General features: G+C 47.0%; 1 protein-coding gene across 1 annotated transcript in view; it reads right to left on the reverse strand.

The window, feature by feature from the left end:
- Nucleotides 1-27,186, reverse strand: part of TTC17 (tetratricopeptide repeat domain 17) — a 483,695-nt gene that overhangs the window by 349,098 nt on the left and 107,411 nt on the right. The window contains exons 10-11 of the mRNA XM_069221809.1: nt 9,657-9,769; nt 8,080-8,226 (exon numbers count right to left, since the gene is read on the reverse strand). Coding sequence (XP_069077910.1) covers nt 8,080-8,226; nt 9,657-9,769 — 260 coding nt within the window. The remainder of the gene's footprint in view (nt 1-8,079; nt 8,227-9,656; nt 9,770-27,186) is intronic.

Here is a 27,186-nt window from a genome sequence, read left to right on the forward strand (position 1 = left end):
AAGGAGTAGTGTTAAGCATTTGTTGTACATACACATAGACAATAAATGAGGTACACACACTCAGAGACAAATCCAGCCAATAGGTTTTGTATAGAAAAATATATTTTCTTAGTTTATTTTAAGAACCACAGGTTCAAATTTAACATGTAATATCTTGTTCGAAAGGTATTGCAGGTAAGTACATTAGGAACTTTGAATCATTTCAGTTGCATGTATACTTTTCAAGTTATTGGCAAATAGCTACTTTAAAAGTGGACACTTAGTGCAATTTTCACAGTTCCTGGGGGAGGTAAGTTTTTGTTAGTTTTACCAGGTAAGTAAGACACTTACAGGGTTCAGTTCTTGGTCCAAGGTAGCCCACCGTTGGGGGTTCAGAGCAACCCCAAAGTTACCACACCAGCAGCTCAGGGCCGGTCAGGTGCAGAGTTCAAAGTGGTGCCCAAAACGCATAAGCTATAATGGAGAGAAGGGGGTGCCCCGGTTCCGGTCTGCTTGCAGGTAAGTACCCGCGTCTTCGGAGGGCAGACCAGGGGGGTTTTGTAGGGCACCGGGGGGGACACAAGTCCACACAGAAATTTCACCCTCAGCGGCGCGGGGGCGGCCGGGTGCAGTGTAGAAACAAGCGTCGGGTTCGCAATGTTAGTCTATGAGAGATCTCGGGATCTCTTCAGCGCTGCAGGCAGGCAAGGGGGGGTTCCTCGGGGAAACCTCCACTTGGGCAAGGGAGAGGGACTCCTGGGGGTCACTTCTCCAGTGAAAGTTCGGTCCTTCAGGTCCTGGGGGCTGCGGGTGCAGGGTCTCTCCCAGGCGTCGGGACTTAGGATTCAAAGAGTCGCGGTCAGGGGAAGCCTCGGGATTCCCTCTGCAGGCGGCGCTGTGGGGGCTCAGGGGGGACAGGTTTTGGTACTCACAGTCTTAGAGTAGTCCTGGGGTCCCTCCTGAGGTGTTGGATCTCCACCAGCCGAGTCGGGGTCGCCGGGTGCAGTGTTGCAAGTCTCACGCTTCTTGCGGGGAGCTTGCAGGGTTCTTTCAAAGCTGCTGGAAACAAAGTTGCAGCCTTTCTTGGAGCAGGTCCGCTGTCCTCGGGAGTTTCTTGTCTTTTCGAAGCAGGGGCAGTCCTCAGAGGATGTCGAGGTCGCTGGTCCCTTTGGAAGGCGTCGCTGGAGCAGGATCTTTGGAAGGCAGGAGACAGGCCGGTGAGTTTCTGGAGCCAAGGCAGTTGTCGTCTTCTGGTCTTCCTCTGCAGGGGTTTTCAGCTAGGCAGTCCTTCTTCTTGTAGTTGCAGGAATCTAATTTTCTAGGGTTCAGGGTAGCCCTTAAATACTAAATTTAAGGGCGTGTTTAGGTCTGGGGGGTTAGTAGCCAATGGCTACTAGCCCTGAGGGTGGGTACACCCTCTTTGTGCCTCCTCCCAAGGGGAGGGGGTCACAATCCTAACCCTATTGGGGGAATCCTCCATCTGCAAGATGGAGGATTTCTAAAAGTCAGAGTCACCTCAGCTCAGGACACCTTAGGGGCTGTCCTGACTGGCCAGTGACTCCTCCTTGTTGCTTTCTTTGTTCCCTTCAGTCTTGCCGCCAAAAGTGGGGGCCGTGGCCGGAGGGGGCGGGCAACTCCACTAAGCTGGAGTGCCCTGCTGGGCTGTGACAAAGGGGTGAGCCTTTGAGGCTCACCGCCAGGTGTTACAGCTCCTGCCTGGGGGAGGTGTTAGCATCTCCACCCAGTGCAGGCTTTGTTACTGGCCTCAGAGTGACAAAGGCACTCTCCCCATGGGGCCAGCAACATGTCTCTAGTGTGGCAGGCTGCTGGAACTAGTCAGCCTACACAGACAGTCGGTTAAGTTTCAGGGGGCACCTCTAAGGTGCCCTCTGGGGTGTATTTTGCAATAAAATGTACACTGGCATCAGTGTGCATTTATTGTGCTGAGAAGTTTGATACCAAACTTCCCAGTTTTCAGTGTAGCCATTATGGTGCTGTGGAGTTCGTGTTTGACAAACTCCCAGACCATATACTCTTATGGCTACCCTGCACTTACAATGTCTAAGGTTTTGTTTAGACACTGTAGGGGTACCATGCTCATGCACTGGTACCCTCACCTATGGTATAGTGCACCCTGCCTTAGGGCTGTAAGGCCTGCTAGAGGGGTGACTGACCTATACTTGCATAGGCAGTGAGAGGCTGGCATGGCACCCTGAGGGGAGTGCCATGTCGACTTACTCGTTTTGTTCTCACTAGCACACACAAGCTGGCAAGCAGTGTGTCTGTGCTGAGTGAGAGGTCTCCAGGGTGGCATAAGACCTGCTGCAGCCCTTAGAGACCTTCCTTGGCATCAGGGCCCTTGGTACTAGAAGTACCAGTTACAAGGGACTTATCTGGATGCCAGGGTCTGCCAATTGTGGATACAAAAGTACAGGTTAGGGAAAGAACACTGGTGCTGGGGCCTGGTTAGCAGGCCTCAGCACACTTTCAATTGTAAACATAGCATCAGCAAAGGCAAAAAGTCAGGGGGCAACCATGCCAAGGAGGCATTTCCTTACAGGCTGTTTGTAATTCACTCTAGACAGTCACACAAAGGTAGCTGAAGTGTGCCCTGCTTATCCTGATGGGTCTTACTGAGCTAGAGTGGTGGGAGGAGCCGACACTTGTGCTTGAATTCGGTTGTGCCTGTCCTTACACAAAGCTTTCTCTAACCCCCTGGAGTGTGTCTGGGGCCAGGGCAGGAAATGCAGGGTCTTGTGTACTACAAAGACTTTCCTTTGACGTTTGCCTACTTCAAAGGCAGAAATTAGTATAAGTATTGGACATCTGACCCCACAAAGTTAGAATCCTTCTGGAATGAGGGCATTCTGCCAGGAAGAAGAGCTGGATGCGGTAGAAGGACTGCCACTCTGCCTGTTGCTTTGCTGTGCTGACCTGCTGCTTCTGTCCTGGAAGTAAAAGGACTGGACTTTGCTTTCCACATCCTGTTTCAACGGTTCTCCAAGGGCTTGGACTGAGCTTGCCTCCTGTAAAGAAGTCTCAGGGACATCAAAGACTTCATCTGTCAGCACCTGGGTTCTCCTGCTGAGAGTCCTGACTTGCCAGGTGGGGCAAAATCCAGTTCCTGGGCCCCTGAGAGCGAGTTCTGGTATAAACAAGAAGAAACACAGCACATCAACTCCACAACGTCTTAGGAACCGGTGTCTCTGTCCGATTCAGCACTGCTGCCTGCACCGGAGCTGTGGGCCCCGCCAAGTGCAACAACCGGCGCCACAGGCCTGACGCTGCCAGAGCACCTCCAAAGTTCCACCACAGCGCGAGGCCCGAGTGCCATGTCACAGACGTCCGTGTCACCCAACTTCTGCAGCACCAGTGACCCCGTGGTGTGATCACCACACAGCAAAGTTGATGCCTCACGTTGATCGACTCCCGCCTTATTGTAAGGAACAGACGCCTCACCACATCACCTCCCCTGCAACGCTAAGGAACCAACGCCTCAACTTCCCTACCTAGCAGTGAGGAACCGACGCCTCACCTCCCCGGTAGCAGTAAGGCGCGGATGCCACACTGGCTCCAACAACACCTCTCCTCCTCTACTCTGTGCAACGTCTTTGTTCCTCGTTTTCCAAGGTACTGTACTAGGGTCCATGCAACTCCATGACCAGCCCACACTCCCTCACGAGTGGCATCAGACTGCTGGGAATTACTCCATTAAGATGCTGTGATGACCCCAGTTGGAGCTATTGTGTTTCTAAGCACTATACTAAGATTTAATCTTTGAAAATGTGCATCTTTACTTGTGTATGTTGCACTTTTGTCATTTGATCTTCTTTTACTCAGATAAATATTACCTATTTTTCTGTGTGTGTGTGTGTGTGTGTGTGTGTGTGTGTGTGAGAATGGGGGTGGGGAGGGGGGGTGGTGTGGTGTCTTTTTTTTTACACATTGCCTCTGAGATAAGTCTGACTGCTCGTGTCAGGCTTCCAAGGTGGTGACCAGGGGTTATATTAGCTGTATGACTTCCTTGCCCTGATTAGGTTGAGGATCCCCACTTGGATAGGGTGCAAACCACTGCCAAGCAGAGACCCCATTTAAACACACTGGATAAGTCCTTTTGCCATAATCATAATTAACTAGTTTTCTAGTATACCTCAAAAAGGGAAAGAACAATGAGCACAGAGCATTGATCCAACAAGCAGGATAAACAGACAAATCTTGTCAAACATGTTTTTCAGGTTTCTTGCATTTTGAGCCGATGGTGGAAGCTCTCAATCTAAGAGATGGTCCTCAACTGATAGTAATAGTTAGCAACACTTGCTCAAAGTAGGACCACTTGAGTATTGTTGCATTTCAAGTTAGGATGCATTCATTATGAGATGGCAAACACACCCTCGTGAAAATGTAGAGGAGCAGAAGGAGCTGTAACCTTGAAAATCAGTGAAAGAATATTTTAAATCAGTTTCAACTTGAATGTCCCCAGGAGGAGCAGGGTTGAGGTGGATTTGAATATGGCAAGGTCCAAACTGAGGTGTCATGGTGAGTAAAAGAACAAAGGTTTAAGATGTTACCCTGAGCAATCACTAGTGGTTGGAGAAATAGCAAGCATTCCTCCATTTCCTTTGGTGTGTTCCTTGAATTTAGACAATGGACAGGCTACACCCCCCCAAACTCATTTGATGTAGAAAACAGGATGGGACACCTTTTCAAAGACTACTGGGAGGAGAAATAACATCAGTGAGATAAGGCTGTAGTTTAAAAAGCATTAACAAAAAAATGAAAGTCTATGTTTCTTATAGTCCTTTGTGTTTGCTCCTTTGAGGCACATTTCTTAAGAAATTCCTAGTGCCGCCTTCACTTCTTAGTGCAAGATCTTTGGTTCAGCACTAAGGAATCTACCTCTGTGCTTCTAGATAAGAGTATAGGTGTATGTAGTGTTATAGATTACAGATAGACCGGTATGGATTTGATGATATGGAGTGTAGGAAGCTGGCTTTTTATACAGTTTAGCAATAAGAGGTATGCTGTGTGAAGAGTCCAAATGTAGGAAAGTAACCTCTTTCTAGCTTGGTTACCCCCACTTTTGGCCTGTTTGTCAGTGTGTTGGACTGTGTTCACTGGGATCCTGCTAACCAGGACCCCAGTGACTGTGCTCTCTCCTCTAAATGTGGTTGCTGGAAACTTATTTCGCACAATTGCATACTGGTGCCCCTATGTAAGTCCCTAGTATATGGTACCTAGGTACCCAGGGCATTGTGGTTCCAAGGGATCTCTATGGGCTGCAGCAGTTATTCTGCCACCCCTAGGGAGCCCATGCAAAGGGTTCTGCAGGCCTGCCATTGCAGTCTGTGTGAACCAGGTGCACGCACCCAGTTTCACTACAGGCCCTTTGCATGGGCTCCCTATGGGTGGCAGAATAACTGCTGCAGCCCATAGGGATCCCCTGGACCCCCAATGCTCTGGGTACCTAGGTAGCACATACTAGGGACTTACATGGGGGGGCCAGTATGCCAATTGTGGGAAGAAAAAGATACAGTTTACAGGAGAAAGCATAACTACTGGGGTCCTGGTTAGCAGGATCCCAGCAGACACAGCCAAACAGGCCAAAAAGTGGGGGTAACCATGCTGAAAAGTGGCTACTTTCCTACAGGCCCACTACGCAACCATATGGATATATACATGTATAAATTGATTAATGTATTATTTCATGATATTTTTACAAGATCCTGGCAGACAACTAAGAGGTTCTAGCATGATTCATTATTGTACACATTTTTCCCCCTAGAGTCTGTAAGAGGGAATAACCAACACCAAAATCCTCCACTACAAAGGTAATCTGGGGCATTTTATGTAACAAAATACTAATCTGTAAGCTTTAATACAAGGACATAACAATCCACCCTTAGATGCCTATTGACGTTAACATATCAATTTAATTTTGCAGCAAACTGAGGTATACTGTGCAGAGAGTTTAAGTACCCCTTATGAACGAACAGGGGCTTGTGCTTTTGTGGCCGACCAGCCTTAGTCTTAGAGGGGAGTGTTGCGCATTTGATGCACTCAGAAAGAAAATAGATGACACACATCCAATAAGAAAATCCAACACCCATTTATAAAAATACTACAGTATTTTATATATAATTTAGACACAAGATCATCGGGATAAAGGAAGTACTTTATATGTTTTTAGATGTTCACAGGTAAACAGTAAAAAAAAAAAAAAATTAAAAAAATCAGTATTGTCAGATTTGAGGCATGAGCTTTGAATGTGCTGTTATCCAATGGGAGAAACATTCTCTTCATTGGTATGTTTGCAAACAGTAGCAGAAAATCTCCTTTGGGGGTTAAGATGCTTAGGTTCAAGGGTCCAAGAAACCTGCTATTTGCGTCACACGGCCCTGGGGAGTCCAGGTGCAGAGATGCTGGTCACGTTGGTAGCCCTCCTCCTATCTGTGTTACCTAGATATCCAAGACATTTTAACAGCAGTACAATACTGTGTGTGTGTGTCCCTCAAAGTTCAAGCTGAGGCAGCCATACTGCTCCTGGATCAATCAGGCAGCTGGATAAATATACAACAAACTAATCACAGCAGTATGGAGGGTAAGCATTTTTTCTTTGGAAGAACACAGATTAAACGCAAATAAAAATATGCACTCCTGGCTACCAACATCTGGGCGGGGGCACAGCACCACTTTGTAGTACTTACTCCAAAAAAGCTCCTAGGTGATCACATTGCATCTGGCAAGAGCTGCAAACCTTAAAAGTGGATGTTGAGAGTGGAGATCTAGGGAAATAAACTGCTGGTCCATTGTGATAAAGGTAACCTCAAGTTGATCTTACATAAAAAGAAATCAAATCACTTCCTCGGTAGAGGGTAAGTGCAGCAAATAATGGTGGGGGTGGGGCATGTGATGGGTCTCTGATGTAGCTCTGATTTTACGAGGTTTTTTGCCAAGAATGATCAGGCAAGAGTAATGTAAAATTATTTTCATGTTGATTCCACTTTTTTGTTTTTGCTCTCTCCCCTTGACATCTGTTCCTACACCATTGGACATGAAATGCCAAAGGAGTTTCTCTTACAAAATGCTTTAACTGCAGCAGAAGGGTTCCATCCTCGCACCTGGGGTCTGCCCATGCTAAGCAATCTGTCAGAGTTCAGTTCCTCCATTTAGTTTGTACTTTGTTAGAAACTAGCAGAGACAAATATGATGGTTCAGTTTCAATTGAGAACAATGTAAAGCTAAAATTATTAGCATCACAGTAAAATAAATTGTACTGTTGTCCTGCTCTCCCTCCTCCCCAAATGGCAGAAAAATCGCCAAATAAACACAAGCAGGCGAGGCCAAGCTTCAAGTTAATGGGTTACAAAGAACTTCCTCACTAAAAGGAAACTTTTTACAAGATGATTTATTCTTTCACTCCTCGGTAAAAGACAATGCACAACGTGGCCTGTCACGATGGGCAGCAGTGGCTGGAAAACTTTCAAGATCACATTAAGATCCTCATGAGGATTCTTTTTGTCTTTTTTAATTGGGGCAACAAGTGGATACTACACAATATCTGGGATGGGTTCTGTCATTTGTGGCAATGACCCAATGCAGCGTCCTAATAGCTTTAGGAACTAGACCGCGTTGTCAAGCAGCTGCGTTTTCTCTAGAAGTTAAAGAGTGCTAGAAACTCTGATAAAGCATGAGGCACAAACGCTACATTCCAACACATTTATTATTACTTCAAGGAGTGCAAGTTTTTACATGGAATTTAGACAATGTTGTTATAGCTTGGATATGCACAAACATAGTTATCACCTTCCAGGTACAGATACAACACCTCCCCCAACTCATACAAGCAGTTATGCGATGGACACTACATTTTCAATAAAATGGGAACCTGTACCTAATGTTGTCTTATCAAAAAAGGTTCCAGTGTCTTCAGCAGCCTTCGTGAGCAGACGGTGTACTAAATTTTTTTTTATTGCTGGTTAACGGACTGGCTATGATTCCTGTGACATATACATGCAAAAAGATGCAGTTTCCATCTGAAAACGATACTGACATGTCTACACTCTTGGTAGCCTAGGATTCGAGGAAACACGAAAGACTTACTCTGAAAGTGCTCGACTCCTGACCCCACACCTTTAGGACAGAACGTGAGACAGGAGGAGAGGGCTCAGGCTGCTGAAGGTCACTCTGGTTTACAGGAAGCTTCAGATTCTCTGGCATCATCATGGAGATGGACACTTCTTCATCAAACTGAATGCAAACACAAAAGATAAAAATCACATTGTTGGACATCACAGGATCGAGAGAACAACAGACAACAGTTCTTCATGGAGTACTAACTTTTGTGAGAACAGGGAACAGTGGTAACAAAATCACCAACCCTTATTTATTTCCATGGCTTTTACTCTTCAACTTCAGGCTATGTTTTATACAGCCACAGGATCATGTCAGGTGGATTAGTAAAGGGATCGACCTAGGTATTTCAATGAGACAAACCATGGTCAGTCCCATTTATAGTCTTAGTTATCCGGAAGTCCACAGCATGCCAGATACAAGCTAAGAGCTCAAACCTTTACTATGTATGCTGCACAAAGATATGAGAATAAAGCAAGTTTTTGAAGCATCCCTTTAATTCTTAAGACCTTCCTGTGATGTAAAGTAAGTCTACTAAGGTGCAGCCAGGCTGTGATGGTGATCAAATTTACTGCATGGAAATCCAAGAGTAAGCTGTATACACAACCCTGCAAGGAGCTGTCATGACCCATGCTGAGCTAATCTACTTCTGTGACTGTCATTGTGCAATACTCAAAGCAGGTCACTCAATCAAGACCAAACCATCCCAACACTAAACCACTGATTAGGAACAAGGACACAAAGAAATGATTCTTAATCAAGACAAAATTGGAAACAGACTTTAACAGAGTTCTCCTTCACCAAACAAAACAGAAAACCTCTTTTTCTAGTAGACTTTTCTCATTTTTAGACACCTTTTTAACCGACCTACCAGACTGAATAAAAAGAAAAGAATAAACTACAGGTAAGCCAAGACGTGGATCCCATGATCCCAATGCTACCGGAGTCAAGCTAGCCTGGCTGATGAAGGGTGATACCCCGAACGAGTCCCAGGATGCTTGTTTCTGGTCTAGGGAGGGCCTGGTCTGGCAGTTCGGGCTGAACTGTTCCCATGGGGAGCAGGGTCAAGACTGATTTGCATAATGGCTGGGTCCAAACTGGAATGGCATAGGTAGCAAAAAAAATAATGGAGTTAGGCCCAGATCTCTGTACTGGGGGGTGACTGTTTGACACTGAACAGCATTCAATCCATCACTTGTTCTTTTTGCATTTGCCTTTTCATTTGCAGCATTATGAAACAATCTAGGAACACACCAAACGTATAGTGCCTATAAACCCGCCCAGGCAATAAGAAGCTAAACAAAAAATGCAAGAAATGGCAACATTTCTAGTGAGGCACTAGCCTTGGGAAGGTGGGTTGTGAATACATTTCACAGCAGGGCCTAACAACTAAAGAATGCTTCTTGACTTGCAAATATCAAATAAAAGAACAAGCCTAAATGCTACCTGTTACTCCACAGATTGACTGCACGCACCCTACCCAAGGACATGATTACAAAGAGCGTTTGACCTTTAGAAGAAGCAAAGTCAAATTTTGGTGAACCTACCTGCACTATGGCCACATTCTCAAAGATATCTCCCCGGTGGTAGCGAGCAGGGAGGTCCCACTGGCAGTGCAAACTCAGCTTCTGAGGACCGAGGCGGCACATCTGGTGGTTCCCTAGTGCCGAAAAGGAAAGGTTGACTTTGAATGTACACCTGGTGTATGTTCATGATCCTTATACCATTGTCATAAGTAGCAATAATTTGAGAATCAAAGTTTCATTTTTAGGACATGAAACAGGTTTAAAGTTTGAAACAGTTGCAAACAAAGTAAACCAGCTTTTTTGTCCTCTCTGCCAGAGAATATTTTCAAAATGAAGCTGAGACAGTAAAAATAATTAAATGAAAGGTAAGACTATAACTAAAAAATCGGACCTAAATGACCTGCGGTAGGAAAAGCGAATATAGCATACTTTGTATTTTCTTTGAATTCATGAACATTAATGTCTAGGTCTTCAACATTTTACAACATGCAGAGGATATAATCTGCAAGCATTAATATAAACTAATGAAAACCCATACACAGGTTAACAAACTCAGACTTTTTCTTAAAATAAAACATATCAGCACTACAATAAAAATAGAAATCTGGGCCACTAAGCATTATTCTTTAATTATAGGCATTTGGATACTGATCTTCTAATGAGTCTAGAAGCTCCCTTGTCCCAGAAAGCATACTAGCCTTGCAGTTCCTTGGTGACAGTAACACTCGACTAGGGATCCAAGAAACATATTCCAAACTATTCCCCTAGTTAAACAAATACGTTCTCTGTATTAGAAGTGGTAAATACACATGAATCCGGTAAATTAAATTGATGGCGCGTTCATTAAGATTCTACCACAGGGGCCAGACCTTCCATTCTAACAATACCAAGTGATCACAGTCACCCGAACCTCAAATTAAACCCTTCGGGATTTAACTTTGACCTCCAGGCACGAGTACCATGTTACTGGTGCACCTTTGGTCTACGCCACCAGGTATGCATTCATGCAGCTAATACATTTGACCAAATAACATCACAATTCACAGGACTCTCCGCTGCCTTTTAGCTAGGTTCACACTACAGAAATACCACATGCATAGATACATAAACATACTGAAAGATTACTAAATTACCCCTCAGAAAATTTACTTAGCTTCCTGTGAGTCTCTTAGAGCCTTCCCTGAGGTCCGGGGGCACTATAAGTGTACTACTGTGGTGGATTGGGACTTAAATGAATAGGGGACTGATCATAATCTTGGCGGACTGGTTTACTCCGTCACAAACGTGACTGATATCATGCCCGCCGTACTACGATTCAGTTATATCCTATGGAAATCGTAATACAGCGGACATAATATCTGTCCCGTTTGTGACAGAGTATTCCATCCGACGAGATCGTAATCAGGCCCTAAGTCACAAGATAAAATCGTATTTCTGAAATGGCCACAAGAGTTCTTATCGGGAAATGCGTAGGAACTCAGGGTGGTAGGAAACCTGTAGCTCCCTGCAGATTGCAGATCTTTTCGTTGCAGAAATGTGAGGCAAATGCGTGTTCTTACCAAAGTTTGACGTTTGCAAGAGCTTCTGGGTAAAATGACCAGATGAGAACCACACAAGTCATGCACCCCTGGACTCCCTTGCTTGTTGAGTTTTCAAAAACGTGCACGTTTGCCTAGGTGCCGGATGAGGTAGGGCCCAATATCCATATCTTTCCATTATGTTATGCCTGGAATTTGTAAAGTGCACATATGCCAAAAAGATAAAAAACAGACAATTTAATTAAAAGTATCCCAAAAATTGTGTAATTGGTTGCAGCTCTATTATCGGGGGAGAGAGTTCCATGTGTGTGGAGCTATCACTGAAAATCCGGCGTCACCCAATCTCTTCCTATTGAATTTGGGAATGGTTCAAAAGTTGAGGTGGGCCGATTTAAGATTATGATTAGGACTGTAACTCAGAACTCTATAGGCGAACCTAGCTGTCTGATTGTGTACTATATGCAACTACCATGCCATCCTTTTGGAAGTCCCATACAGAGGGAATTTACATAATCCACCGGACCATAACTAGGGTGATTATAATGTGGATGATGGCTTCAAAAGTGAAGTATTTCCTGATTTTCTTAATTTTACCGAAACAGGTGTGTTTTCACTGCATAAATGTAATGTGTCTAGCTCGTGTTTTTAGCATTTTATAATTATGGGCGCTAGGCCACCCACAAAAATTGGGTTCAGTTTTTATGCCAAGACGTGGGAATGCTGGTTGGTTGTCTATCTATGGATCTCAATAGATTACAGAAATTTACAACACAGGATGTGAATAAGAGTAATGTTAGCCAAGTACACACTTTCAAGTTTTGTTCGGCATTATGGGAAAGTGAACAGAATCAATGCAAGTTACACTACACAGTGTACTCCGTGACAACGTAGTTTGTTCCGTCCACCATTATGTGCAGTGCGGAGACTATAACGCAGTTGTTAGTCGGGACTAGAACACCTACCACGTTGTGACTGTGATAAAGCTGTCGAGCAGGCTATAACCAAGTCCATGAATTCCTCATGTAGAGGAATTAAAATGCCATGTGTAGGAAGTTGGCTCTGTATGTGCTATTTCAAAGTAAGGAATAGCATGCACAGAGTCCAAGGGTTCCCCTTAGAGGTAAGATAGTGGCAAAAAGAGATAATACTAATGCTCTATTTTGTGGTAGTGTGGTCGAGCAGTAGGCTTATCAAAGGAGTAGTGTTAAGCATTTGTTGTACATACACATAGGCAATAAATGAGGAACACACACTCAGAGACAAATCCAGCCAATAGGTTTTGTTATAGAAAAATATATTTTCTTAGTTTATTTTAAGAACCACAGGTTCAAATTCTACATGTAATATCTCATTTGAAAGGTATTGCAGGTAAGTACTTTAGGAACTTTGAATCATTACATTAGCATGTATACTTTTCACATAAAACACAATAAGCTGTTTTAAAAGTGGACACAGTGCAATTTTCACAGTTCCTGGGGGAGGTAAGTTTTTGTTAGTTTTGTCAGGTAAGTAAATCACTTACAAGTCTCGGGTTTGGGTCCAAGGTAGCCTACCGTTGGGGGTTCAGAGCAACCCCAAAGTTACCACACCAGCAGCTCAGGGCCGGTCAGGTGCAGAGTTCAAAGTGGTGCCCAAAACGCATAGGCTTCAATGGAGAGAAGGGGGTGCCCCGGTTCCAGTCTGCCAGCAGGTAAGTACCCGCGTCTTCGGAGGGCAGACCAGGGGGGTTTTGTAGGGCACCGGGGGGGACACAAGTTCACACAAAAAGTACACCCTCAGCGGCACTGGGGTGGCCGGGTGCAGTGTAGAAACAAGCGTTGGGTTTTCAATGTAAATCAATGGGAGACCAAGGGGTCTCTTCAGCGATGCAGGCAGGCTAGGGGGGGGGACTCCTCGGGGTAGCCACCACCTGGGCAAGGGAGAGGGCCTCCTGGGGGTCACTCCTGCACAGAAGTTCCGATCCTTCAGGTGCTGGGGGCTGCGGGTGCAGGGTCTTTTCCAGCCGTCGGGAAATGGAGTTCAGACAGTCGCGGTCAGGGGGAGCCTCGGGATTCCCTCTGCAGGCGTCGCTGTGGGGGCTCAGGGGGGACAACTTTGGTTACTCACGGACTCAGAGTCGCTGGAGGGTCCTCCCTGAGGTGTTGGTTCTCCACCAGTCGAGTCGGGGTCGCCGGGTGCAGTGTTGCAAGTCTCACGCTTCTTGCGGGGAGTTGCAGGGGTCTTTAAGTTTGCTCCTTGAAACAAAGTTGCAGTTCTTTTGGAGCAGTGCCGCTGTCCTCGGGAGTTTCTTGTCTTTCTTGAAGTCGGGCAGTCCTCAGAGGATTCAGAGGTCGCTGGTCCCTTGGAAAGCGTCGCTGGAGCAGGGTTCTTTGGAAGGCAGGAGACAGGCCGGTAGGACTGGGGCCAAAGCAGTTGGTGTCTTCTGTTCTTCCTCTGCAGGGGTTTTTCAGCTCGGCAGTCTTCTTCTTCTTGTAGTTTCAGGAATCTAAATTCTTAGGTTCAGGGGAGCCCTTAAATACTAAATTTAAGGGCGTGTTTAGGTCTGGGGGGTTAGTAGCCAATGGCTACTAGCCCTGAGGGTGAGTACACCCTCTTTGTGCCTCCTCCCAAGGGGAGGGGGTCACATCCCTAATCCTATTGGGGGAATCCTCCTTCTACAAGATGGAGGATTTCTAAAAGTCAGAGTCACATCAGCTCAGGACACCTTAGGGGCTGTCCTGACTGGCCAGTGACTCCTCCTTGTTTTTCTCATTATCTCTCCTGGACTTGCCGCCAAAAGTGGGGGCTGTGTCCAGGGGGCGGGCATCTCCACTAGCTGGAGTGCCCTGGGGCATTGTAACACGAAGCTTGAGCCTTTGAAGCTCACTGCTAGGTGTTACAGTTCCTGCAGGGGGGAGGTGTGAAGCACCTCCACCCAGAGCAGGCTTTGTTTCTGTCCTCAGAGAGCACAAAGGCTCTCACCGCATGAGGTCAGACACTCGTCTCTCAGCAGCAGGCTGGCACAGACCAGTCAGTCCTGCACTGAACAATTGGGTAAAATACAGGGGGTATCTCTAAGATGCCCTCTGTGTGCATTTTTTAATAAATCCAACACTGGCATCAGTGTGGGTTTATTATTCTGAGAAGTTTGATACTAAACTTCCCAGTATTCAGTGTAGCCATTATGGAGCTGTGGAGTTCGTTTTTGACAGACTCCCAGCCCATATACTCTTATGGCTACCCTGCACTTACAATGTCTAAGGTTTTGCTTAGACACTGTAGGGGCATAGTGCTCATGCACATATGCCCTCACCTGTGGTATAGTGCACCCTGCCTTAGGGCTGTAAGGCCTACTAGAGGGGTGACTTACCTATGCCACAGGCAGTGGGAGGTTGGCATGGCACTCTGAGGGGAGTGCCATGTCGACTTAGTCATTTTCTCCCCATCAGCACACACAAGCTGGCAAGCAGTGTGTCTGTGCTGAGTGAGGGGTCCCTAGGGTGGCATAAGACATGCTGCAGCCCTTAGAGACCTTTCCTGGCATCAGGGCCCTTGGTACCAGGGGTACCAGTTACAAGGGACTTACCTAGGTGCCAGGGTTGTGCCAATTGTGGAAACAATGGTACATTTTAGGTGAAAGAACACTGGTGCTGGGGCCTGGTTAGCAGGGTCCCAGCACACTTCTCAGTCAAGTCAGCATCAGTATCAGGCAAAAAGTGGGGGGTAACTGCAACAGGGAGCCATTTCTTTACACAAGCCCCCCCCAGCCCACAGGCCAGGAGACTCAGCCAAAGCTGGGAGAGTCTTCCTAGTCTGTCAGGCGAGGAAGAGTAGAGGAAATAGGCTGGTTTGTTGCAGGGCCTACTCTGCCTTACATCCTCCTGTTCAGGTCATTCCCTCTGGGGAACTGACCCACTTCCACAGTGATAGGACCTAGTCTGAACTGCCTCTTGTCTGTGCTTTTTATGTCTTCACCCATTCTCTCTATTTTGGGGTTAGAGGTATCCACCTCTGCTAATCTTATCTTAGCCAGGGTCACCCCTAGCTTACCCAAAGAGGTTACCCAGAGCTGGAGTAACCCCACCATGACCAACAGGGTCAGGGGGCCTAACTTGCTATTTGGCATGGGGTCAGACCACCATGCCAAGGATAGTGCAGCCATAAAGGCTAACACCCAGCAGAGGCCACTGACAGCTGTCAGTGCCCAGAACCACACCTTTAGCTCTTCACCTACAAGGGAAGGGGCTAAGTTACAGGCTTCTTTGGGTTCAGGGTGCCTGTCTGCTGTATTAGAGTGGGGGGTTACCACATCTTGTAGTAAACACCCTTCTTCCACTCTTTCTTCTGTTAGCTGAGGAGCCCCCCACTCAGGCTGAACAGTTGTCTGACTAGCCAGGACTTCTTGTGGGTCAGGTTGGACTTTACCAGTGCCACTTTTGGAGTTCTCCCCTACTGGAGCAGAATCTCCTTGGCTTGCTGGGACCTTGGCTAAAGGTTGTCCACCCTTCCTACACTGTTTTCTATTCTTTTTCTTCTGGGGCCTGCTTGCAGTTACTGCAGGGGCAGGATCTCCAGAATCCTTGGGAGAGGACTGGCACTGGACCAGTTCCTCTCTTGGGCTCTGACTAACCTCTGGGTAGTCATTTCCAAGGAGAAAATCAAGGGGGAGGTCTGTACTGACTACCACCCTTCTCCAGCTAAAAGTCCCACCCACTTCTATGGGCACAAAAGCCACAGGCCTATCAGTGACCCTGTCTGGGCTAACTCTTACTCTGGCCATCTCACCTGGGATGTACTGGTTGGAGAACACCAGCCTGTCATGCACAATAGTGTGACTGGCACAAGTGTCTCTCAGGGCAGTGGCTGGGATTCCATTCACCAGTAGGTGGTGGAAGTGTCTACTTCCCTCTGGAATCTCCAACTCACCTGTTGGGCCCTTTTTCCAGTGGAAGGCTATGAAGACCTCCTCATCTGAGGAGTCATCCCCAATGGCTACACTGGTCACCCCTGGGATTTTGCTAGGGGGTTTGTTTTTGGGACAAGAAGTGTCCTTGGTGTGGTGCCCTGTCTGTTTACAGTTATGGCACCATGCCTTAGTCGCATCCCAGTTCTTACCCTGGTACCCACCTTTGTTTTGGGTTGTGTCTCGGGGCCCACCCACCTGGTCTGGCTTTTGGGGGCCTACAGAGGACTCTTTTTCTTTGTTTCTAGTGTCACCCACTTTCTCCTGGGGAGGCTTTGTAACCCCTTTCTTTTGGTCACCCCCAGTGGAAGTTTTGGTTATCCTAGTCTTGACCCAGTGGTCTGCCTTCTTTCCCAATTCTTGGGGAGAAATTGGACCTAGGTCTACCAGATACTGATGCAACTTTTCATTGAAGCAGTTACTTAAAATGTGTTCTTTCATAAACAAATTATAAAGCCCAACATAGTCATGCACTTCATTTCCAGTTACCCAACCATCTAGTGTTTTTACTGAGTGGTCTACAAAATCAACCCAGGTCTGGCTCGAGGATTTTTGAGCCCCCCTGAATCTAATTCTATACTCCTCAGTGGAGAATCCAAAGCCCTCAATCAGGGTACCCTTCATGAGGTCATAAGATTCTGCATCTTTTCCAGAGAGTGTGAGGAGTCTATCCCTACACTTTCCTGTGAACATTTCCCAAAGGAGAGCACCCCAGTGAGATTTGTTCACTTTTCTGGTTACACAAGCCCTCTCAAAAGCTGTGAACCATTTGGTGATGTCATCTCCATCTTCATATTTAGTTACAATCCCTTTAGGGATTTTCAACATGTCAGGAGAATCTCTGACCCTATTTATGTTGCTGCCACCATTGATGGGTCCTAGGCCCATCTCTTGTCTTTCCCTTTCTATGGCTAGGATCTGTCTTTCCAAAGCCAATCTTTTGGCCATCCTGGCTAACTGGATGTCCTCTTCACTGGAGTTATCCTCAGTGATTTCAGAGAGGTTGGTCCCTCCTGTGAGGGAGCCAGCATCTCTGACTATTATGCTTGTAGTCAGGGCTTGAGAGGCCCTGTCCTCCCTAGATAGGACTGGTAGGGGGGAATCACCCTCCAAGTCACTATCATCATCCTCTGAGTTGCCATCCTCAGAGGGGTTGGCCTTTTCAAACTCTGCCAACAGCTCCTGGAGCTGTAGTTTGGAAGGTCTGGGGCCCATTACTATTTTCTTTATTTTACAGAGTGACCTTAGCTCCCTCATCTTAAGATGGAGGTAAGGTGTGGTGTCGAGTTCCACCACATTCATCTCTGCACTAGACATTATGCCTCTAAAAGTTGGAATACTTTTTAAGAATCTAAAACTAGTTCTAGAATCTAATTCAAACTTTTACCAAACTTTTAAACTCTAAAAGCAATGCTAACAGGGACTAACACAAGGCCCTAGCAGGACTTTAAAGAATTTAGAAAACTTTCAAATTGCAAAAAATCAATTTCTAATGACAATTTTTGGAATTTGTCGTGTGATCAGGTATTGGCTGAGTAGTCCAGCAAATGCAAAGTCTTGTACCCCACCGCTGATCCACCAATGTAGGAAGTTGGCTCTGTATGTGCTATTTCAAAGTAAGGAATAGCATGCACAGAGTCCAAGGGTTCCCCTTAGAGGTAAGATAGTGGCAAAAAGAGATAATACTAATGCTCTATTTTGTGGTAGTGTGGTCGAGCAGTAGGCTTATCAAAGGAGTAGTGTTAAGCATTTGTTGTACATACACATAGGCAATAAATGAGGAACACACACTCAGAGACAAATCCAGCCAATAGGTTTTGTTATAGAAAAATATATTTTCTTAGTTTATTTTAAGAACCACAGGTTCAAATTCTACATGTAATATCTCATTTGAAAGGTATTGCAGGTAAGTACTTTAGGAACTTTGAATCATTACATTAGCATGTATACTTTTCACATAAAACACAATAAGCTGTTTTAAAAGTGGACACACTGCAATTTTCACAGTTCCTGGGGGAGGTAAGTTTTTGTTAGTTTTGTCAGGTAAGTAAATCACTTACAAGTCTCGGGTTTGGGTCCAAGGTAGCCCACCGTTGGGGGTTCAGAGCAACCCCAAAGTTACCACACCAGCAGCTCAGGGCCGGTCAGGTGCAGAGTTCAAAGTGGTGCCCAAAACGCATAGGCTTCAATGGAGAGAAGGGGGTGCCCCGGTTCCAGTCTGCCAGCAGGTAAGTACCCGCGTCTTCGGAGGGCAGACCAGGGGGGTTTTGTAGGGCACCGGGGGGGACACAAGTTCACACAAAAAGTACACCCTCAGCAGCACTGGGGCGGCCGGGTGCAGTGTAGAAACAAGCGTCGGGTTTTCAATGTAAATCAATGGGAGACCAAGGGGTCTCTTCAGCGATGCAGGCAGGCAAGGGGGGGGCTCCTCGGGGTAGCCACCACCTGGGCAAGGGAGAGGGCCTCCTGGGGGTCACTCCTGCACAGAAGTTCCGATCCTTCAGGTGCTGGGGGCTGCGGGTGCAGGGTCTTTTCCAGCCGTCGGGAAATGGAGTTCAGACAGTCGCGGTCAGGGGGAGCCTCGGGATTCCCTCTGCAGGCGTCGCTGTGGGGGCTCAGGGGGGACAACTTTGGTTACTCACGGACTCAGAGTCGCTGGAGGGTCCTCCCTGAGGTGTTGGTTCTCCACCAGTCGAGTCGGGGTCGCCGGGTGCAGTGTTGCAAGTCTCACGCTTCTTGCGGGGAGTTGCAGGGGTCTTTAAGTCTGCTCCTTGAAACAAAGTTGCAGTTCTTTTGGAGCAGTGCAGCTGTCCCCGGGAGTTTCTTGTCTTTCTTGAAGTCGGGCAGTCCTCAGAGGATTCAGAGGTCGCTGGTCCCTTGGAAAGCGTCGCTGGAGCAGGGTTCTTTGGAAGGCAGGAGACAGGCCGGTAGGACTGGGGCCAAAGCAGTTGGTGTCTTCTGTTCTTCCTCTGCAGGGGTTTTTCAGCTCGGCAGTCTTCTTCTTCTTGTAGTTTCAGGAATCTAAATTCTTAGGTTCAGGGGAGCCCTTAAATACAAAATTTAAGGGCGTGTTTAGGTCTGGGGGGTTAGTAGCCAATGGCTACTAGCCCTGAGGGTGAGTACACCCTCTTTGTGCCTCCTCCCAAGGGGAGGGGGTCACATCCCTAATCCTATTGGGGGAATCCTCCTTCTACAAGATGGAGGATTTCTAAAAGTCAGAGTCACCTCAGCTCAGGACACCTTAGGGGCTGTCCTGACTGGCCAGTGACTCCTCCTTGTTTTTCTCATTATCTCTCCTGGACTTGCCGCCAAAAGTGGGGGCTGTGTCCAGGGGGCGGGCATCTCCACTAGCTGGAGTGCCCTGGGGCATTGTAACACGAAGCTTGAGCCTTTGAAGCTCACTGCTAGGTGTTACAGTTCCTGCAGGGGGGAGGTGTGAAGCACCTCCACCCAGAGCAGGCTTTGTTTCTGTCCTCAGAGAGCACAAAGGCTCTCACCGCATGAGGTCAGACACTCGTCTCTCAGCAGCAGGCTGGCACAGACCAGTCAGTCCTGCACTGAACAATTGGGTAAAATACAGGGGGTATCTCTAAGATGCCCTCTGTGTGCATTTTTTAATAAATCCAACACTGGCATCAGTGTGGGTTTATTATTCTGAGAAGTTTGATACTAAACTTCCCAGTATTCAGTGTAGCCATTATGGAGCTGTGGAGTTCGTTTTTGACAGACTCCCAGCCCATATACTCTTATGGCTACCCTGCACTTACAATGTCTAAGGTTTTGCTTAGACACTGTAGGGGCATAGTGCTCATGCACATATGCCCTCACCTGTGGTATAGTGCACCCTGCCTTAGGGCTGTAAGGCCTACTAGAGGGGTGACTTACCTATGCCACAGGCAGTGGGAGGTTGGCATGGCACTCTGAGGGGAGTGCCATGTCGACTTAGTCATTTTCTCCCCATCAGCACACACAAGCTGGCAAGCAGTGTGTCTGTGCTGAGTGAGGGGTCCCTAGGGTGGCATAAGACATGCTGCAGCCCTTAGAGACCTTCCCTGGCATCAGGGCCCTTGGTACCAGGGGTACCAGTTACAAGGGACTTACCTAGGTGCCAGGGTTGTGCCAATTGTGGAAACAATGGTACATTTTAGGTGAAAGAACACTGGTGCTGGGGCCTGGTTAGCAGGGTCCCAGCACACTTCTCAGTCAAGTCAGCATCAGTATCAGGCAAAAAAAGGGGGGTAACTGCAACAGGGAGCCATTTCTTTACACCATGCCTGACATCTAGCAGGTAGGTTGTGGCCGAATCCTCTGAGGTAGACACTTGTCTTCTTCAAATAATAACCTACTTTCCTGCAATTGCCTTATTTTTCCCTTTAATCAAAGATAGCCTGTCCTTAGGTGCACTTTCCTTTATGTGGTGAGCAGCTCTTAATGACACACACACAATTTTTGGTGTCTTGAGATATCAATCCAGCAGAAGGCCATTCTTGCACCTGTGATTGGCGGGACCAGTCTTTCACTCTGTGACACGCTGCTTGACTCATTCAACTTTGAGAGCTTAGACTGCCACGTTTTTCACATGGAGGCAATGTTTGTCAGTAGTCTTCATGAATGTTTAGGGCTTTGCCATTGGCAGTATCTTCATTGAAATGTGCAGCTCCCGCTATTGACTCCTCAACCATTATTTGAATAATGTCTACAGACTTAGCAACAAAGAAAATAAGATCTCCACAAAATCAGTACACGGACAACCACTTGTGGACCGTCGCAAGCCTTAGTCTCCACAAAGAGTTGACGCTTCCAGCGCCACAGAAACCGTATCGCGGAGTGCTTATTAAATGGAAACAGCACATATCGAAACTTCAAATCTATGTCAGCCTAATAAGTCACTTCAGAGCCTAAGGGATAAGTGGGCAAGGGGAGGAAAAGGGATGGGTTAAAAGAGGGAATCTGGGGGATAAAAGAAGAAAGGAAAGAGGAAAGGGGGAAACAGGCCAGAATATCAGTATCTTTAAAAAAACAAAATAACACTGTCAAAGGTACAGTTATAACGGACTTCGCACAGTGACTATATCAACAGTTTAACAGCACAGGTATGCGTTGCTAAAACGAAATTCACACTTTGTGGATACAATGCCTGACATTAGAAATCATATCGGACATCTTAAACGTAACTCCCAGGGAAGGTTTTTGCATAGGAGAAGCAAAGTGAGGCCTTGCATCGTCAAGCATGTGTTCCTCCCCCCACATCTGATGAATATGCCATCTGTGCAAACCAGATGTAACGCGTGCAGAGACATTCCATGCCACATGTTGGACTACAAGATGCCTATTAGGGATGGAGCTAGTGTTGGGCTAAAGTCAACCTTTCCGACAGGAGAGGTTGCAAAATTAGTTTCCCCGATCATGGATAGTGATACTATAGACTTTTTTACTTGGAGAGGCTCAATAGGACCTGCACAGGATGCACAGGAAGAACCAATCCTGTGATATCTTTCACAAGATTGCTAAGCGCTTCCCAGAACAGCCTGATTTTGGTGTATGACCACCATACATGGACCATTGTACTTTGCTCTTCATATTACCTCCAGCACAGGTCACAGGTCTGATAATCACTTTGTCTAATTCGAGTTAGATACTTATGAATTTTGAAAGCGTTCTCCCTGTGATGGGAGCAAATGCAAGGGGTTTTGCCTAATGCCATATAGTGTTCCAGCCGTGCATATTTTTTTCAGGGATGTTAGGGTAGCTCTCCTCAACTAAAAGCAGCAGTTTTGATCACTGCTTATTCATCCAGTCCCAGGCAAGCTTTATTTGTGAAGCCAAAATGTACCTCGCTAGCCCACACCTCCCTCAGATGTTGTTCTGGTTAGTGTGGGTTTCACCCCCTCCAGATGTTAACCTGGCCAGACAAGATTTAGAATGCTCCTCTAACATGCTTTTAACATGTGTTTTGGGAATGTGAGTGGGATGTCCTGGGTTACATAAAGAACATGTGAAAGAAATTTTAATATAATGGGAGTTAATTCTACTTATCCAAAGTATATTTTTCATTCTCACCTCCATCTTTACACGTCCTTGAAGAACGACTCTTAACAATTGGGGGTACCCTTCCCCTTTAAAGAGCTTGATAGTCTTTAGAAACCCAAACCTCAAAATAAGAGAATGATTCTTGTGAATATTCAAAACTCCACTCTACAGATATGTTGATGAGATATAAATAACTGGTCAGCAACTCCCATTACCTTGAACTTCTTAGAATTATTTATAAATTACGACACTTCAAGATTTTTCAAGATCTTCAGTTAAGGCTGGAATGGAGATTGCAGAGGCAGTCAAAAAGCAGACACTATCATTTATGTATAGGGCCATCCTTATGTACCTCATTTTGGCATCCATTACTATTATTTATCAATCGTTATTTATCTGTTAACTCAGGTTTTATTATCAATTTTCAAAGCAAAGATCAGGGCTGAAGGAAGCTATCTCTGTCTGGTGCCTCTAGTAAGGTGAAGCTCACCAGTCATTTTAATAAGTGTTGTCTACTGGATGTAGTTAGCGAAGATGAAAGCCGCCATTGTGGGGTTATTTTTGCTAATATTTTTTTGTAAAAAGTGCTATTCTGATGTATACTTACAACCGCAGATTCCTCATATTGTACCTATTCCAAATGAGTCACACTGGAAACAAACGTTTCGAACAGCACACCTGCGTGCCTTCGGCGCCCTGCGGCTCCATGCAGATGTTGCTTCTTTCCAGAAGTGACGAGCAGAGCCGCATCTAAGCACCACACACACAAGCTGACGTTGGTTCTTTTCTTTTCACGCCTCCAGACGCAGATCCTGAGCTACTGGTTCGGTGAGAAAATCTCTAATGAATCCCCACAAAGTATGCCTTTGGTGCTTGGGGTTGGATCATGACTCCAGTGCTTGCAGCAACTGTGCCCAGGTGAATTTGAAGGCCATATGGGACCACACAGATTTACACTGCCAAAAACTGAATGGCTCCACACTGTGTTGAAGCTGGAAGGAAGGTCCCATTCCTGCAGTTTGTCTTCGTCAGGATCAAAGTCTAAAAAGAAGCATAAGAAGTCTAAGCTGGTCTCATTCCCTTCCAGCCACTCTCAAACACGAGAGAAGGCATGAGATCATCAACATACTAGTAAGGAAATGCCTCCTTGGCATGGTTACCCCCTGACTTTTTGCCTTTGCTGATGCTAAGTTATGATTTGAAAGTGTGCTGAGGCCTGCTAACCAGGCCCCAGCACCAGTGTTCTTTCCCAAAAACTGTACATTTGTCTCCACAATTGGCACACCCTGGCATCCAGGTAAGTCCCTTGTAACTGGTACCCCTGGTACCAAGGACCCTGATGCCAGGGAAGGTCTCTAAGGGCTGCAGCATGTCTTATGCCACCCTAGGGACCCCTCACTCAGCACAGACACACTGCTTACCAGCTTGTGTGTGCTGGTGGGGAGAAAATGACTAAGTCGACATGGCACTCCCCTCAGGGTGCCATAACAACCTCACACTGCCTATGGCATAGGTAAGTCACCCCTCTAGCAGGCCTTACAGCCCTTAGGCAGGGTGCACTATACCACAGGTGAGGGCATAGGTGCATGAGCACTATTCCCCCACAGTGTCTAAGCAAAACCTTAGACATTGTAAGTGCAGGGTAGCCATAAGAGTATATGGTCTGGGAGTCTGTCATACACGAACTCCACAGCACCATAATGGCTACACTGAAAACTGGGAAGTTTGGTTTCAAAATTCTCAGCACAATAAATGCACACTGATGCCAGTGTACATTTTATTGTGAAAAAACACCCAGAGGGCATCTTAGAGATGCCCCCTGAAAACATACCCAACTTCCAGTGTGGGCTGACTAGTTTTTCCAGCCTGTCACACAACAGACATGTTGCTGGCCACATGGGGAGAGTGCCTTTGTCACTCTGTGGCTAGTAACAAAGCCTGTACTGGGTGGAGGTGCTTCTCACCTCCCCCTGCAGGAACTGTAACACCTGGCGGTGAGCCTCAAAGGCTCACCCCCTTTGTTACAGCGCCACAGGGCATCCCAGCTAGTGGAGATGCCCACCCCCAGCCCCACTTTTGGCGGCAAGGCCGGGGGAGATAATGAGAAAAACAAGGAGGAGTCACTGGCCAGTCAGGACAAACCCTAAGGTGTCCTGAGCTGAGGTGACTGACTTTTAGAAATCCTCCAACTTGCAGATGGAGGATTCCCCCAATAGGATTAGGGATGTGCCACCCTCCCCTCAGGGAGGAGCCACAAAGAGGGTGTAGCCACCCTCGGGGCTAGTAGCCATTGGCTACTAACCTCCAAGACCTAAACACACCCCTAAATTTAGTATTTAGGGGCCCCCAGAACCTAGGAAGAGAGATTCCTGCAACCTGAAGACGAAGAAGGACTGCTGACCTGAAGCCCTGCAGAGAAGATGGAGACACCAACTGCTTTGGCCCCAGCCCTATCGGCCTGTCTCCTCACTTCAAGAAACACTGCAACAGCGACGCGTCCCCTAGGGTCCAGCAACCTCTGAAGCCTCAGAGGACTACCCTGCATCTAAAAGGACCAAGAACTCCCGAGGACAGTCTCCCATTGAAACCTAGTGCGAACCAGATGCCTATTTGCACACTGCACCCGGCCGCCCCCATGCCGCGGGGGGTGTACCCTCCCCCCGGTGCCCTACAAAACCCACCTGGTCTGCCCTCCAAAGTCACGGGTACTTACCTGCTGGCAGACTGGAACCGAGGCACCCCTATTTCCATTGAAGCTTATGCGTTTTAGGCACCACTTTAACCTCTGCACCTGACCGGTCCAGAGCTGCTGGTGTGGTAACTTTGGGGTTGCCCTGAACCCCCAACAGTGGGCTACCTTGGACCCAACTTTGAACCCTGTAAGTGCTTTACTTACCTGTGAAACAAACAAATACTTACCTCCCCCAGGAACTGTCGAATTTTGCACAGTGTCCAATTTTTAAAATAGCTTACTGCCATTTTTGCCAAAACTGTACATGCTATTTTGATGATTCAAAGTTCCTAAGATACCTGAGTGAAATACCTTTCATTTAAAGTATTGTTTGTAAATCGGGAACCTGTGGTTCTTAAAATAAACTAAGAAAATATATTTTTCTATATAAAAACCTATTGGCCTGGAATTGTCTCTGAGTGTGTGTTCCTCATTTATTGCCTGTGTGTGTACAACAAATGCTTAACACTACCCTCTGGTAAGCCTACTGCTCGACCACACTACCACAAAATAGAGCATTAGAATGATCTCTTTTTGCCACTATCTTACCTCTAAGGGGAACCCTTGGACTCTGTGCACACTATTTCTTACTTTGAAATAGTATATACAGAGCCAAGTTCCTACAATACTTCTCTGTCTCACTCATGATTTCAACCTCCATTGAAGCCTTTTCCAAGCTTCATCTCGATACAGTCCAAATTCCTCAGCAGTGCTGCAGCTGGGTGAGGCTTTTTGTGAAACTGTGCTGTAGGAAAATGCTACTGTTGGCATGGTTACCCCCTACCTTTTTGCCTTTTGTTGATGCTAGTTATGATTGAAAGTGTGCTGGTACCCTGCTAACCAGGCCCCAGCACTAGTGTTCTTTCCCTAAATCTGTACCTTTGTCTCCACAAATGGCACAGCCCTGGCACCCAGATAAGTCCCTTGTAAATGGTACCCCTGGTACCAAGGGCCCTGTGGCCAGGGAAGATCTCTAAGGGATGCAGCATGTATTATGCCAACCTGGGGACCCCTCACTCAGCACATGCACACTGCCTCACAGCTTGTGTATGCTGGTGGGGAGAAAAAGACTAAGTCGACATGGCACTCCCCCCAGTGTGCCATGCCCACAACCCACTGCCTGTGGCATAGGTAAGTCACCTCTCAAGCAGGCCTTACCAGCCGTAAGGCAGGGTGCACTATACCACAGGTGAGAGCATAGCTGAATGAGCACTATGCCCCTACAGTGTTTAAGCCAATTCTTAGACATTGTAAGTGCAGGGTAGCCATAAAGAGTATATGGTCTGGGGGTTTGTCCAACACAAACTCTACAGTTCCATAATGGCTACCCTGAATACTGGGAAGTTTGGTATCAGACCTCTCAGCACAATAAACCCACACTGATGCCAGTGTGAGATTTTTTGAGAAATGCACTCAGAGGTCATCTTAGAGATGCCCCCTGCATGCCAGCCCAGCTGCTAGTGCTAGGCTGACCGGTCTCTGCCAGCCTGCCACTTCCAGACTAGTTTCTGCAACACGGGTGAGTGCCTTTGTGCACTCTGTGACCAGGAACAAAGCCTGTCACACCTCCTCCTGCAGGAACTGTAACACCTGGCGGAGAGCCTCAAAGGCTAGTGGGGATGGACTCCACCTAACCCCCCGGACACAGCCCCCACTTTTGGCGGCAAGTCCGGAGGAGATAATAAGAAAAACAAGGAGGAGTTCCCCTCCAGCCAGGACAACCCTTAAGGTTCCCTGAGCTGAGGGGACCCCTTCCTTAGAAAATCCTCCATCTTGCTGGAATAGGGATATGCCCCCCTCTCCAAAGGGAGGAGGCACAAGGAGGGTATAGCCCCCTCAGGGACAGTAGCCATTGGCTACTGCCCTCCAGCCCTAAACACCCCCCTAAATTTAGTATTTAGGGGTGACGCTGAACCCAGGAAAACAGATTTCCTGACGACCTAAACAAGAAGGACTGCTGACCTGAAAGCCCCGCAGAGAAGACTGAGAAGACAACTGACTTGGCCCCAGCCCTACCAGGCTGTCTCCAGACTCAAAGAACCTGCAACAGCAACGCATCCAGCAGGACCAGCGACCCCTGCCAACTCAGAATACTGACCTGCAACTCAAAGGACCATGAAACTCCTGTGGACAGCGGCTCTGTCCAAACATCCAAGAAGAGACCATCTTTAAAGGGAGTCCCCTACACTCTGCACCTAACGCCCCTGGATCGTGTCCAGAGAAACCAACACTGCAGCGAGGTCCCCCAGGCGACTCCCATGACGTGGCCACCCTGAGACGACCTCCCTGCACCCCAACGGCGATGCCTGC

The sequence above is a fragment of the Pleurodeles waltl genome, chromosome 3_1 (assembly GCF_031143425.1).
Source record: "Pleurodeles waltl isolate 20211129_DDA chromosome 3_1, aPleWal1.hap1.20221129, whole genome shotgun sequence".
Classification (NCBI taxonomy): domain Eukaryota; kingdom Metazoa; phylum Chordata; class Amphibia; order Caudata; family Salamandridae; genus Pleurodeles; species Pleurodeles waltl.